This window comes from Narcine bancroftii, chromosome 4 (assembly GCF_036971445.1).
Source record: "Narcine bancroftii isolate sNarBan1 chromosome 4, sNarBan1.hap1, whole genome shotgun sequence".
NCBI classification, from domain to species: Eukaryota; Metazoa; Chordata; class Chondrichthyes; order Torpediniformes; family Narcinidae; genus Narcine; species Narcine bancroftii.
The window spans coordinates 4,894,700-4,909,585 of record NC_091472.1 but is presented as its reverse complement, the minus strand read 5'-3'; the positions used below and the strand labels follow the sequence as shown (position 1 = coordinate 4,909,585).

General features: G+C 45.9%; 1 protein-coding gene across 2 annotated transcripts in view; it reads right to left on the bottom strand.

Moving 5' to 3' along the window:
- Positions 1–14,886, bottom strand: part of col12a1a (collagen, type XII, alpha 1a) — a 363,032-nt gene that overhangs the window by 154,429 nt on the left and 193,717 nt on the right. For both annotated transcript variants that reach the window (XM_069930690.1, XM_069930692.1), the window contains exons 31-35: positions 13,360–13,489; positions 10,508–10,650; positions 4,467–4,596; positions 3,053–3,195; positions 1,448–1,577 (exon numbers count right to left, since the gene is read on the bottom strand). In XM_069930690.1, the coding sequence (XP_069786791.1) occupies positions 1,448–1,577; positions 3,053–3,195; positions 4,467–4,596; positions 10,508–10,650; positions 13,360–13,489 (676 nt within the window). The remainder of the gene's footprint in view (positions 1–1,447; positions 1,578–3,052; positions 3,196–4,466; positions 4,597–10,507; positions 10,651–13,359; positions 13,490–14,886) is intronic.

Sequence of the window (14,886 nt, the reverse complement as noted above, 5' to 3'; positions counted from 1 at the left end):
GGCGTGCCGAGTTTGATTTTGGAAACAGGTCGCTGTTCTGAACTGTTCTCCAGGTACCTCCTCCCACCTCACTTTCTACAACCTAACAGCACATCCCATTTCAATTCCCTGCCCCATTCCGTTGCTGACATCCGTCCATGATCTCGTGTACTGCCAGTCCGAGGCCACCCTCAAATTGAACGATCAACACCTCATCTTCAAGCTGGGCACTCTCCAATCAGATGGCGTTAATATTGATTTCTCCAGTTTCCTTCAACACCATTCCCACCATTTCCCATTTCCCCCCCCCAACCCCCGCATCGATCTTACCCTATGTCTCCTTTCCCCCTAGCTCTGTCTCTAATTTTAATTTAGTCATACAACATGGTAACAGTGCTATAAATAAAAAACAAACATCTGAGTCACATATGAATGGAGATTGGGTAAGGTTGGCAGCAGATTATTTTTTTTAAATTTAGGCCACTACGTTATAACTTTGTCAATTTTAATTTAGTCATACAACATGGTAACAGGCCATTTCGGCCCACGAGACAGCGCCACCCAAGTTAAATCCAATTAACCTACACCCCCAGTAGGTTTCGAACCATGGACGGAAACAGAAGCCCCTTGGGAAAAACATGGGGTGAACGCACAAACTCCTTACAGACACCACGAGATTTGATGCTGTAAAAGCATTGCGCTAACCCCGCTATGCTAACCTTGCTTTCTTCGAGGTCTAAGTAATAGCCAGGCAGGTGCCTGAATTAAAAAGGGGGACGAGAAGGGTGGGGGAGGGTGGAGAAGGCAAAATCGCTGATTATGTAAGTTTATATACATCTGTAATTAGCTTCAGTCATCTCCTTACCAAACAACACCTCATGGAACCATAGAAAACTACAGCACAGAAACAGGCCTCTCTGTTCTTCTTGTCTGTGCCAAACTATTCTTCTGCCTTGTTCCACCATCCTGTAGCCGAACCATAGCCCTCCATCCCCCTCCCATCCATGTACCTGTCCAATTTTTTCTCAAATGTCAAAACTGGGCTCGTTCCACGCTCCCACCACTCTCTGCAATCCCGCTCATGCACCCTTTAAATTTCTCCCCTTCAACCCTGGTCTTTGCCTCTCCCAGCCTCAGTGGAAAAAGCTTGCTTGCTAGCTATAATCCTCATAATTCTGCCGGCTCCTTGCTGATTCAGGCTTTATGAATCATTATTCTCACAGGGCAGTGCTGGTTACAGAAGCACAGGCCCATGATAAAACATCACAGGTGTATATAGACCCCACACTCACCTGATTTTCCCAACAGCAATCAGCTACCATAACTAAATCCAAAAACCTCTCTGCAGCACTGGAACATTACTAACTACATCTGTGAAGGTTTACTGACATCTCCTTTCTTGTTTATGATCTTGTTCTGTCTGATGGCCAAGAGTGGATATTGGAATCATATCAGGAGTTCAACCTACATGTTCGGCCTTCACTGTTGAGTTGGCCGCCTTCTCCATCCGGGTACAAAGCCACCACATTGACAGAATACGGCGTGTCCGGCTGCAGGCGTTCCAAAAGCACGTTGTTGGTGTTTCCTGGCACCACCATCTGCTCAACAGAAAACGACTCCACGTCAGGGCATTCACAACCATGGAAACAGTCCCACCAAGCCACAGAGTGTCAGGGGCCTTAATGTCTGAGACCAACACCCCATCCATTGTGGGTACCGAAGATTGAAAGAAATAATCAGCATTATAAGACCTGAGATATTGGAGCAGAAGTTGGCCATGTGGCCGTCGAGTCCACTCTGCCCTTCCATCATGAACTGATCCATTCTCTCACTCAGCCCTATTCCCCAGCCTTCTCCCCGTACCCTCACTATACACATACCTATCAATCTCCGCCTTAAATACACCAAACCACCTAGCCTCCACATCCGCCCGTGGCGGCAAATGCTCAAAGGTTTACCGCTCTGGTCAAAGAAATTCCTCCGCTTTTCTGTTTGAAATGGTCGCCCTTCAGTCCTGAAGTTGTGCCCTCTTGTCCTAGATTCCTCTACCATGGGAAACAACTCCCCATCCAAATAATATTCTGCCTCTTTTATTCTTTCTGCCCCCAAGTGCATGACCGTGCACCTTGCATTTCATTTCCCACTTCCTTGCCCCTTCTCCACAGTCTCTCCGCCGATTCCACCTCACTACCCGCCCCTCCACCTACCTTTGTATCATCTGCAAATGTAGCCACAAAGCCAGTTATTCTGCAATCCATATCATGAAAAGAAGTGGCCCCAACACCGACCCATGTGGAACCAACCAGGATAGGGCTCTCTTATTCCTGTCGATCAGCCAATGCGCTGCCCATGCCCGTATCTTTCCTATAATTCCATGGGCTCTTATTTTGTGAATCAGCCTCATGTGCAGGGGCCTTCTGAAAATCCAAATATACAACATCCACTGCCTTGGTCTTGCCTATAGAGGTTAAAACCTTGTGTTTATTTTTTGTTTTTTAGTAATTTTGTGCCTATCCCATTAAGGATAAGTATTGTTTGTAGTGTTACCATAGTAACCAAGACATCATATGTCGGAATATGTAGATTCAAACCTTCTTTTTCTTCAGAGAACCACGAAAAGGACATGAGCCCAAAATACTTTTCTTTGAAATCGTCTCAATAATTTCTTATCATCTTAATTCGTCTTATATCGTTAAGTTTTTAAATACAGATGAATACTATATTTATGAAAATCTTGATGCAAAATGTTTATCTGTTTATATCAACGAATTAAAGCTAGTTAAAGCTGCAATGACAAAGTTTGGTTTATTGGAGCGATGAGGTTCTAATTCGGAACATCACCTTGCGTTTCTTTGAAGGTGACATGTTTTGAAATTGGGAAATAAGAGAACATGGAAAGTGTTGTCTATCTAGCCTGTTTGGTGGTTTCCTCAGAATATTACGGTAGGTGATTGGAGAAAACATATTGTGTTTAGTTGTGGTTTCACCAATCCCAGATACCCAAGAGTTTTATAAAGATGTCAAATAATCAGTTGTACACATTTCTCACTGGAGCAGCGCCAGCAGGACTTACATATTGTGAGGGCCGGGTCCCAGTGAGAGGAGCGTAAACCACCCTGTACTGCTGCACAGGGCCAGGTGCGCTTGTCCAACGGACGTTCAAGCTGTTTGGTGATGGGTTGAAGACTTGCACGTTCCCAGGCGCTCCACGGATTACTGAGTACACACACACACACACACACACACACACACACACACACACACACACACACACACACACACACACACACACACACACACACACACACACACACACACACACACACACACACACACACAAAAAAGAAAGGGACATCATTAGACTTTCTGCAAAGGCTTTTCAGAACAACCAATATCAGGAACCAAAGCATCATTGCGTTGCCCAGTTCCCCTTCGTGGATTCAGTGCATTTTCGTAGAGCTGATTAATGTTTTGTGTTGAAAAGCATTTGGAAGACCAGGGAATGGAAGGGATAATGGGACCATGACAAGATCAAGCCATCAGTTGCTAAGGGGAAGGTCTTAACAGTAACAGCAAAAGTGAACCATTTCAGTTCTGCGTCTCACTCCCATACTCACGTCTGTCCACACACTCATGTCCTATCCCACCAGAACTGCCATAAATTGGAAGAACAACCCCTCATTATCTGTCAGGGCACTCTCCATCTGGACGGCATTAACGTCGACTTCTCCAGTTTCTGCTAACCTGCTCTCCATTCTACTTCCCATCCATTTCCCCTGTCTTCTTTCCCTCAGCTCTCCACGCCCTTCCCTCTCTATTCCCCTGGCCATCCTTCCTCCTCCTGATTGCTACTGTGCCCTCCCTCCCTTCTCTACCTATTATCTCCTGCCTTTGGGACTATGCTACCCCCTCCCCCCCACACACACACACACACCTCCCCCCACCTTATCTTTTTTGTTTGGACACCTGTTGACATCTTTCCATACCTTGATGAAGGGCTCAAGTCAGAAAATGTCAGTTACGGATCTTTATCTTTGCTACATATAGTTAATTGATTGACTTGGTGAGTTTCTCCAACATTGTGTTTTTACTTAACAGTAATGGTCCCAACTCAAGAATGAATAGAATGCAAATATTCATCACTTGGAGATTAAATTTAAATTTTTAATTTAGACATACAGCACGGTAACAGGCCATTTTGGCCCACGAGCCCGAGTTGCCCAATTACACCCAATTAATCTCAACCCCCCAGTACGCTTCAAACGATGGGAGGCAACCGGAGCCCCCGGAGAAAACCTACGCAGACACAGGGAGAACGTACAAACTTCTTACAGACTGCGTGGGATTCGAACCCCGGTCCTGATCGTTGGTGCTGTAACAGCATGGTGCCAACTGCTCCGCCGACCGTGATGCCCCAAAGATAGTTTTGATTCTTACAGAGAGCAAATGAACGGAGTTATTCGACCGCCATCTTATTGAGGACTTACATGTTCTCCCAGAGCTGGACCGTGGAGCTCCATCGCCTTCCCTGAACACAGGGACCACTGTGATATCATAAGGTGTATCGGGATGCAGGCTCTTGAGCACCGTGCTACGTGTGTTTCCTGGGACTGTGACCTATCAACATAAAAACCACATCGACTCATTATCTAACAACTTGGTGGACTGGAAAAGTGCACTGGGAGAGTGTTTGGGCGATTAATCTGACGGGTTGGTCTAAGAATCCGTGTCTTCAAATGTACATGTGTTATATCTGCTTGTGTGTCTGGGTGCTTTTGCACCGAGGACCAGAGAACTCTGTTTCATCGGGTTGTACTTGTACAATCAGATGAAAATGAACTTGACTCGACAAATACCATGAACAATTTCCCCACAAACTTGATGGCTCTTGGACTGTACTCCTTGGAATTCATAAGAGTGAGAGGGGACCTGAAAGAAACATTTCCAATGTTGAAAGGCCTGGACGGAGTAGATGTGGCAAAGTTGTTTCCCACTGGTGGGGGAGTCAAAGACAAGAGGGCACAACTTCAGGATTGTAAGACTCCCCATTTAAAACAGGAATTTTTTCAGCCAGAGAGTGGTAAATTTATTGGCATGGGTGGCTGTGGAGGCCAAGTTGTTGGGTGTATGTGAGGTGCAGATTGAAGGGTATTGGAATAGTCAGGGTGTCAAGGGTAATGGGGAGAAGCCAGGGGAGTGGGGCTCAGTGGGAGAATGGATCAGCTCATGATGGAATGGCGGAGCGGACTCGATGGGTCGAATAGCCTACTTCTGCTCCTATATGTTATGGTCCTAAGGTCTAAAAATGGAAATAAGAAGCTGCTTAATTTAATTTAAGCATCCAGCATGGTAACAGGTCCTTTTGACCCATGAGCCGTACTGCCCAATTACACCCATTTGATCTACAACCCCCGGTATACTTTGAAGGGTGGTAAGAAACTGTTGCCCCAGAGGAAACCCACGCGGACACGGGGGGAAGGTGCAACAGACAGCGCTGGATCCGAAGCCCGGTCCCAATCGCTGGCGCTGTAACAGCCGGCCAAAGGTACTGTTTGTGAGATTGACCCAATGAGTGTCATATTACCGTGAAGCAACTCACCCAAGACCTCTCGGAAAGGAACTTTATTGAAACTAGTTTGGCAGGGGGATGGGAATCAGAATGACAGGACAGTGAATACAATATGTAGGTGAAATTGTGAGGAAGGAGAGCTAGTTTATGGGCCCAAATTGCAAGTGGAAAGTTAGGATTTTTACATTAATGAATACAGCACTGAGGGTCTTGTACTTAAATGGCCACAGTATAAGAAACAAAGGTTGCTGATCTAGTAGTGCAGGTGGAAGTTGGAGCCATCACTGGGTCGTGGCTGAAAGACCGCAGCTGGGAACTAAATATACGTGGAGACACAGTGTATCAGAAGAACACGAAGGTAGGCAGAGGGGGTGGGAATGATTCTGCTGGTTAATAATGGAACTAAATCTTTGGAGAGACAAGACATTGGAGCAGAAGATATCGAATCCCTCTGTGTAGAATTCAGAAACTGTAAGGGTAAAAAAGACCCTGATGGGAGTTGTACACAGGCCTCCAAAGAGTAAACAGGGCCAGTTTTAAAAATCTGAGCAGGATGATAGATTAAGAACCTCAAGGCTACTTCATTCAAGCCAGAGAGCCACGAGTTGAGAAGAAAATTCTTCTTTCTTGCTGCGTGGGATCTGGCTGTGCACAATAAGCCTTCAATGTTCTCTGTATTACATCAGTGCTAATTACCTGGGGAAACAACAACTCTCTGCTTAATGGTGATTACATTCACATATGTAAGGCTGCGATGGATGGGGTGGGGGGGGCGTGGGGAAGTAGAGGTTATTGAATGTCCTGTGGCTTGGACATATATTCGTTTGCTTCTGTTAGTCAATTATAGGCACAAAGGTCTAATCGAAGCTGAAGCTTCAGTCGTTATATACATTAATGATCTAGATGATGGGGTGGTGAATTGGATTAGTAAATATGCAGACGATACTAAGATAGGTGGAATAGTGGATAATGAAGAAGGTTTTCTAGGATTGCAGAGGGATTTGGGCTGCTTAGAAAAGTGGTCTGAAAAATGGCAGATGAAATTTAATGCTGATAAGTGTGAGGTGCTTCATTTTGGTAAGAAGAATCAGAACAGGACATACGTGGTAAATGGGAGAGCATTGAGGAATACAGAAGAGCAGAAAGATTTAGGAGTAACGGTACATCGTTCCCTGAAGGTAGAAACTCACGTGAATAGGGTGGTGAAGAAGGCTTTTAGTATGCTGGCCTTTATCAATCATTGCATGGAATATAGGAGTTGGGAGGTGATGTTGAGATTGTATAAGACGTTGGTGCGGCCTAATTTGGAGTTCTGTGTGCAGTTCTGGTCGCCTAATTATAGGAAGGATATAAACAGAGTGGAGAGAGTGCAGAGAAGGTTTACCAGAATGTTACCTGGGTTTAAGCATCTGGAGTATGGGGAGAGATTGGACAGATTAGGTCTTTATTCTTTGGAGCGTAGAAGGTTGAGAGGGGATTTGATAGAAGTATTTAAGATTATGAAAGGGATAGACAGAGTGGATGTGGATAGACTATTTCCGTTAAGAGGAGGAAAGATTAAAACAAGAGGACATGAGTTAAGAATTAAGGGGCAGAGGTTTAGAGGTAACATGAGGGGGAACTTCTTGACTCAGAGAGTGGTAGCCGTGTGGAATGATCTTCCGGGAGAAATAGTGGCGGCGGAGTCAATTGTATTATTTAAGAAAAGGTTGGACAGGTATATGGATGAGAAGAAGATGGAGGGTTATGGGCATTGTGCTGGGAGGTGGGACAAGAGAGGGGTGTTTGGTTCGGTGCGGACTAGAAGGGCCTAATGGCCTGTTTCCGTGCTGTAATTGTTATGTTATGTTATGTTATGAATAAATAGGAATCCGAACAGGGATTTTTATTTGACGGGTATCAGACTGCCTTGCTCCTTCACGGAGCAACCAGGGATGTCCTAATTCATCAGAAGTGTGAGGAAATCTGCCATGACCCCAAGGTCTTGTACCAACAATGACAGATGGAGCACAGAAAGAGTCCTGCCCGGAAACGTCACAACTTGGGATGGGAACTGCTCTCAAAACAAAAAATAGCAGAGTTGTGAACACACAGTGAAACTCATCCTCCCCTCCGACCTCCCACTACTGGGAGCAAGTTGCTGAAAGACGAAAGGACTCATCCCACCTCGCCCACAATCACATCTCCCCCACTTCTGCTGAGCAGAAGATCCATAAACATAGGAGCACAGGCCTCCAGACACAAGGACAATGTCTTTCCAGCTTCTATCGGATGCTCGAATCAGTCTCACACTGGCAAACCATAAGCCCATAAAACATCGAATGAGCATTCAGCCCATCGAGTCTGCTGCGCCATTCAATCATGAGCGGCTCCTTTTCCCCACTCAGCCCCACTGCCCGACCTTTGATGGCCTGGCTAATCAAGAACCTCTGATGAAGATGCCCTTTATAGCTATACTTTTCTTGGCCCCCTGCACAATGCTTTGCATTTTTCTCCATATCCTGCATTCTTTGACTTCTGTGGCAGTACTCCTTACACTGTTGTATGTGGGCTTGTCATTATTGCATAAGGTGCTGTATAAGTTGATGTGCCTGGATAGCACTTTTTTTCCCCATATTTTAGGATGTCTAACAACAAACAATGCAATATTAGTGGTGATGTGTCTCAACCTGAACTCTAAACACCATCCGAAAACCCCTCGACTTCTCTTCACTCTTCTTCTCCTTCAGAGAAACCCCCTCAGACCTACCAAGAATCAGCATTTAATCCCCATCTCACAGGTCACTGAGTAGGGTGATGGGCCTATGGAGGCCCATGGAATGCTGGTCTTCATTAGGCGGGGGATTGCGTTCAGTAATGTGGCATCTCTACATATCGCCGGTGAGATTACACATATTGTGTTCAGTTCTGGTCCACCGCATTGTAGGAAGGAGGTGGAAGCTGTGGAGAGGGTGCAGAGGAGATCTACCGGGATGTTGCCTGAATGTCTAATGAGGCAAGGTTAACAAAGCTGGGGTTTTTCTCTTCGGAGTGTAGAAGGTAATGAGAGGAGACTTAATAGGTGACTGCAAGGTTCTGAGAGGCATAGATATGCCAGGAGCCATTTTTTCAGGGAAGGAGAGGGAGGGAAGTTCAGGGATCAGTCTTTATTTTACACAAAGTGTTGTGGGGGCCTGGAATGCCTTGTCAGGGGCAGTGGTCTAGGCTGCTACCATAGCACCATTCAAGAGACTCTTAGACTAGCACACGGATGAAAGAAAAATAGAGGGTTATGAGACAGGGAGGGTTTATTTATTTTTTGGTAGGTATACATAGGACGACACTGCATCATAGCCGAAAGGCCAGTGCTGTGCTGTAACGTTCCATGTTGGGTAAGCAGTGCCACCTTACATCAATATCCCTTGGAGTTCAGAAGAGTGAGAATGATCTTATCACTCATGATCCTAAGGGGCATGGCAGGGTAGACATTGCTGGTGGAAGGGCCATAGTTACAAGGAAAGGGGACTGAAGGATGCATAGAAAATGCTTCCCACAGAGTGCGGCGAATCTCTGAATTCCTGGAATTTACGTTGGCTTGAAACTGTGGATATTTATTTATCCACCCTTCTCAGAATCAGTTTCCTCAACGTGATCACGTGTCATGACATTTGCTGTCTTCGTAGAAGCAGAACAAGGTGCAGAAATTACTATAACATTGCAAATCCAGATGTACAAGATTTTTTAAAAAATAACCTGAAAGAAAAAAAGGGAAAAGGGTTCACTGTCCATTTAGGGATCTGACGGCGGAGGGGAAGAAGGTGTTTTTGTGCCGCTGAGGGTTTGCGTCTCCAGGCTCCCCCTGTACCTCCTTCCTGCTGGTAACAGTGAAAAGAGGGCATGGCCTGAGTGGTGGGGGTCCTTGAGGATAGAGGCTCTTCTTTCTGTGTCATATTGTGGTAATGTAATTGGACTATAGTAGTTGGTTTCTCCTATGTACTTGTGTAGCTGCAGCGGGGAAGAATTACAGTTCATCTGTGCATTGTAGTATGTGTATGACAATACACTTTTATATAACCCAGAGGTCAGGGCTATGTAAAGAGGAGGTTACCATTGAACCTTTCAACTTTACAGCACAGAATCAAGCCCATTCAGGCCAAATGCCAAACCCATTTTTCTGCCTAGTCCCACTGCCCTGCACCCAGTCCATAGCCTCCATACCTCTCCCATCCATGTACCTGTCCACATTCTTCTTAAATGTTAAAATTAAGCCCCATTCACCACTTCAGCTGGAAGCTCGTTCCGCACTCTCTGGGTGAAGAAGTTCACCTTCATGATCCCCTTAAACTTTTCCTCTTTCACCGTTAACCCACATCCTCTGGTTTGTATCTCACCTACCCTCAGTGGAAAAAGCCGACTTATATCTACTCTGTCTACCTCCCTCATAATTTTACAAACCTCTGCAAAATCTCACCTCATTCTTTTATGGTTCAGGGAATAAAGTCCTAACCTGTTTAATCTTTCCCTGTAACTCAGGTCCTGAAATCCTGGGAACATCCTAATAAATCTTCTCACTCCTTCTCTTATTGATACCTTTCCTATAGTTCGGTGACCAAAACTGCACACAATGCTCCAAATTTGGCCTCACCAATGTCTTATACAACTTTACCATAACATCCCAACTCCTGGACTCAATACTTTGATTTATGAAGGCCAATATGCCAAAAGCTCTCATTACAGCCCTATCCACCTGTGACACCCCTTGGAGGGAATTTTGTGTCCCCATCTAAGGCTGAGAGATTTTTGAAAGATCAAGGAATGGAAAATAGACTTGGGGCAGATCTCATTGAATGGTTGAACGGTAGGCCAGGATTGAGCATCCATTCCTGCAACACCTCTCAAGCTGACCCTACACAAATTAAACCTCAGGAAAGACTGGATTTTGGCCGATCGGCGCAGCGAACGGGAAGTTGATAAGCTCACCACTTCTTCATTTCCAGGTCCAGCAGATGGAACGTAACGGACCTTGTAACGCCGCACGACACCTTCCGCAGGATCCCAGCTCACACTCAGCGAACTAGTCGAAGGGTTGTACACTCTCAGGTTTCGAACTGAAGCCAGTGGTTCTGGGAGAGATAGAGTCAGAGGGTTTTAAAGTCTGCCTCCGTGACAACCGCGAACGCGCCCTTCCTCGTCAGAAATAATGACATAACTGCAGACAGCCATTCCTCCCGCACTCCGTGCCTGGACATTATTGTTTATTTCCAAGCTTGGATTCTAATAGCAGTACAGGTGAATGAACCAAGGGTGAATTAACTATTTTTGTTTAGACGTACAGAATGGTAACAGGTGCACGAGTCCATGCCGCCTAATTACACCCAATTCACCTACAATCCCCAGAACGTTTTAAACGGTGGGAGGAAACCGGAGGCACCCCCCCACCCCAGGAAACCCCATGCAGACATGGGGAGAACGTACAAACTCCTTACAGACAACACAGTATTCGAACCCTGGTCCCAATCACTTGTGATGCAAAGGTGTTGCGCTAATTGCAACTTGCACACCCTCTCCACGTCTGATCCCCCAATAATCACTGGTTCATACATCTCTGGTTTTCCTTTCATAAAAATTCACAATCAACTCCCTGGCTTTGGTGATACCCTCAGAGACTCCAGTCTCCTCCCTCAATCCCAAAGTTCAATGGCTACTATTCAAAAAATGGCAACGCTACCATTGGTGCTGACCTGGGAAAACCTTTATAAATCAAAGTATACGATACAGGCCAATGCCTGTATACACAGCGAGAGGTGATGTTGAGATTGTTCAAGGCATTGGTGAGGCCAAATTTAGAACACTGTGTGAAGTTCTAGTCACCGAATTATAGGAAGGATATCAACAAGGCAAAGAAGATTTACAAAAATATTTCTTGGGTTTCAGCATCTGGATTACAGAGAAAATTAGGTCTTTATTCCTTGGAGTGTAGAAGGTTAAGGGGGCATTTGATAGAGGTGTTTAAGAATATGAAGGGGATAGATAGAGTTGACATGGATAGGCTTTTTCCATTGAGGGTAGGAGAGATTGAAACAAGAGGTCATGAGTTAAGGGGCAAAACTTTAGAAGTAACATGAGGGGGAACTTTTTCACTCAGAGTGGTGGCTGTGTGGAATGAGTTTCTGGGAGAAGTAGTGGGTGCAGGGTCCATTTTGTCATTTAAGGAAAAATTGGATAGGTATATGGATGGGAGGGGAATGGGGGGTTATGAGCAGGGTGCAGGTAGGTGTGGCTAGAGCAGAGGACTTGGTTCAGTGCGGAATAGAAGGGCCAAGACTACCTGGATGTAATTCCTATGGCTCCGTACAGGCTTTAAACAGTCTATGAGAGGAGCTGTCGGTGTTTTATTTAAAAATCCTACAAACACGAATTCTGTGCCTAAGATGACGGCACCTGTGCTTGGCAGTGGCCACGAGACTCCGGTTGCAGTCTCCGGGGGAGCAGTGGGAAAGGAGAGAACACCCCCACCCCACCCCCTGCACCTTCCCCATTGAGAAGGAAAAGCAGAGGAGACTATGCTAGCTCTTTGTACACTGAGCCAGTCCTCCATAACCCACCTCCAATCGGTTCAGGATGCCACTGCTTGGGTCCTGACAGGTGCCAAGAAGAAGGACCATATCATACCAATTCTGGCCCCTCTCCAGTGGCGGCCAGTGCGGCTCAGAATTGACCAAGCTGCAGCTATTTACATACAAGACCCTCCATGACCTTGTCGCCCACACCCCCCCCCCATATCTCAATCTGCTCAGGACAGCTGCTACAGGACGCCCAGCTGTTCCACGCACTAAGCACATGCCAAGGGGAGACCAGGCCTTGATGGTTGCAGCCCCCAAACTATGGAACAGAATTCACTTCACCATTAAACTAGCCCTCTCCTTCAACTGCTTTAAACCCTGGCTAAACACTACCTTCTGTCAGTAGTGTTTAACGCCTGAAACCCGTTATACGTTCCTAACCTCCGACAGCCCTGCACCATTCACCAGAATTGTGGTCTATTTATAATGCCTTAACCCCTTGTTCTGTAAATAGTTGGACTAGTTTTGATCTATAACCTTGGTTTGTTCAGCACTTTGGTCAATGCAAGTTGAAAAGAATGAGCTATATCAATAATGAACTTGAACTTTTACGTTTCTACATAAACTGTTGAACCTGCTGAGTTTCTCCAGCATTTTTGTGTGAACTTCAATCAGCGCCTGCAGATTTTCTTGTTCAGCATCTTGTAGCACATCCAGTTTTATCCCTGACCCACATCCAGTTTTATCCCTGACCACATCCAGTTTTATCCCTGACCACATCCAGTTTTATCCCTGACCAGCACCTGGTTCCTTTGCGTCCAATGGAGTTCGTTAACATTAATGATTTTTAGACTGCAATGTCAGGAAAATGGCAGAAAAAAAATAACATAATTACTGCCCATGTGGTCGTTCACACTGAGCACCTTTTTAGATTGCAAATACCTCGGTGCAACTGTTCTGGGGGTTGGATGTACAGTAGAGTTGAAGATCGAATTTTTCCGGTACGATTTACACTGCAGGCTTCCTCCAAAAATTGCTGTGGGTCCCTCAGGATAAATCACGGGGTAGGAATGGAATCAAACTTCCTGCACGTTCCTTTTTAGATTTCCCGTGTAGCGGCAAAACCCCTTGATTGTGCCGTGACATGCCCGCAGTCTAGAAACCCTTATTGAGGTTAAGGACTTCCACAGACAGCAGCACTCTCCCCTGGGATATAAACACCACGATCCTTGGACGGTTAGCAGATTAAGTTAGGAATATTAAACATACTTGTTCTGCCATTGCCGGTGATCTGCCCTCCATCTCCAAACCTGGAGACAGAAACAACTCTGATTGAGTATGGGGTATCTGGATCCAACTTCTGCAACACGACACTGTTCTGTCTTGCACCCACAGTGACCTTGAACAGAGAAAAGAAGAGGGTTTTTTTAACCTAAAATAAACATTATTCATAATAAATTATTTATGTGGAATTCCACTCAAAGTCTCTTCTTTATATTCCTGAATTCAGCAGTATGGTTCTTTGTTTATACTCCCACCTCTGTCGCTTGAGGGACTTCCCCTCAGTCTCAGCCCCTCAGTGCCTGCTAATGGGAGAACTCTAGACTGTGGTCCTTCCCCACAGCGCCCTCACGCCGCCTGCTCCGAGTCTCAGCGCGTCCCTGGAATGTGCCCCGGTTGGCAAATTCCCTCCCCGACATCTCGGTGTGCCGGAAGACCCTCAGGTTTCGGGCAGACCAAAGGGTGTCTTTCACCGAGTTGATGGTCTTCCAGCAGCTCTGGATTTGTTAAATATAAAGTGGGTGAAATTGAAGAAACATTTTACTTCTCCAGAGCACATTTGCTTCCCTTAAAGATGTCCAAAACAGCTTCGTAGTCAATCAGCGATTGGCTCTGATTTGACGGCAGAAACGCGATGACAAATTTGTAATTAAAACATAGAAACATAGAAGATAGGAGCAGGAGTAGGTCATTCGACCCTTCGAGCCTGCTCCGCCATTCAACGAGATCATGGCTGATCTTAAAGTTCAGTACCCCGTCCCCGCCTTCTCTCCGCAACCTTTAATACCCTTATACTGAAGAAATAGATCTAATTCCCTCTTAAATATATTTAATGAACCTGCCTCTACTGCCCTCTGTGGCAATTAATTAGTTGGTGTTCGTGACAGTGCGAACGTTGCTGCAGGAATAATTCTGACGCTAAGTCCACAGACTGTACAACAGGCTTTAATTAGCTTAAACTTGTACACACCAGGTCTCTGTATCCACCTGATTCCATGTGTCTGACAGCCGGCGGAGGGGTGGGGGGGGGGGGTCAGCCTCCCAGGATGCCTACCTGCAGGTACAGTGGTTGTCCACTGGAGGAGGCCAGTGGGGGTACGGCCCGTGTAGTGGTTGTACCGCCACAGACGGCAGCAATGTGATAACTGCACAATTCAATTAATAGCACAGTGTCAAGGTGAAATGCTAAGATAGATCTCTCCTGCTGTGCATGCAGAGACCAGACTTTGCCCCTCCATCACTTCCAAAGTTTGTGCTGATGTGGGAGATGGTTTCGAGAAGGTTACACAAGCTTGAATCCAGGAATGAAATGATTCACATATTTAATGAACATTTGATTGCTGACGTGCAACACAGTAACAGGCCATTTCGGCCCACGAGTCCGTGCCGCCCAATTTACACCCCATTAACGTACACTCCAGATACGTTTTGAATGGTGGGTGGAAACCAGATCCCCCAGAGAAAACCCACGCAGATACAGGGAGAATGTACAAACTCCTCACAGACAGCACGGGA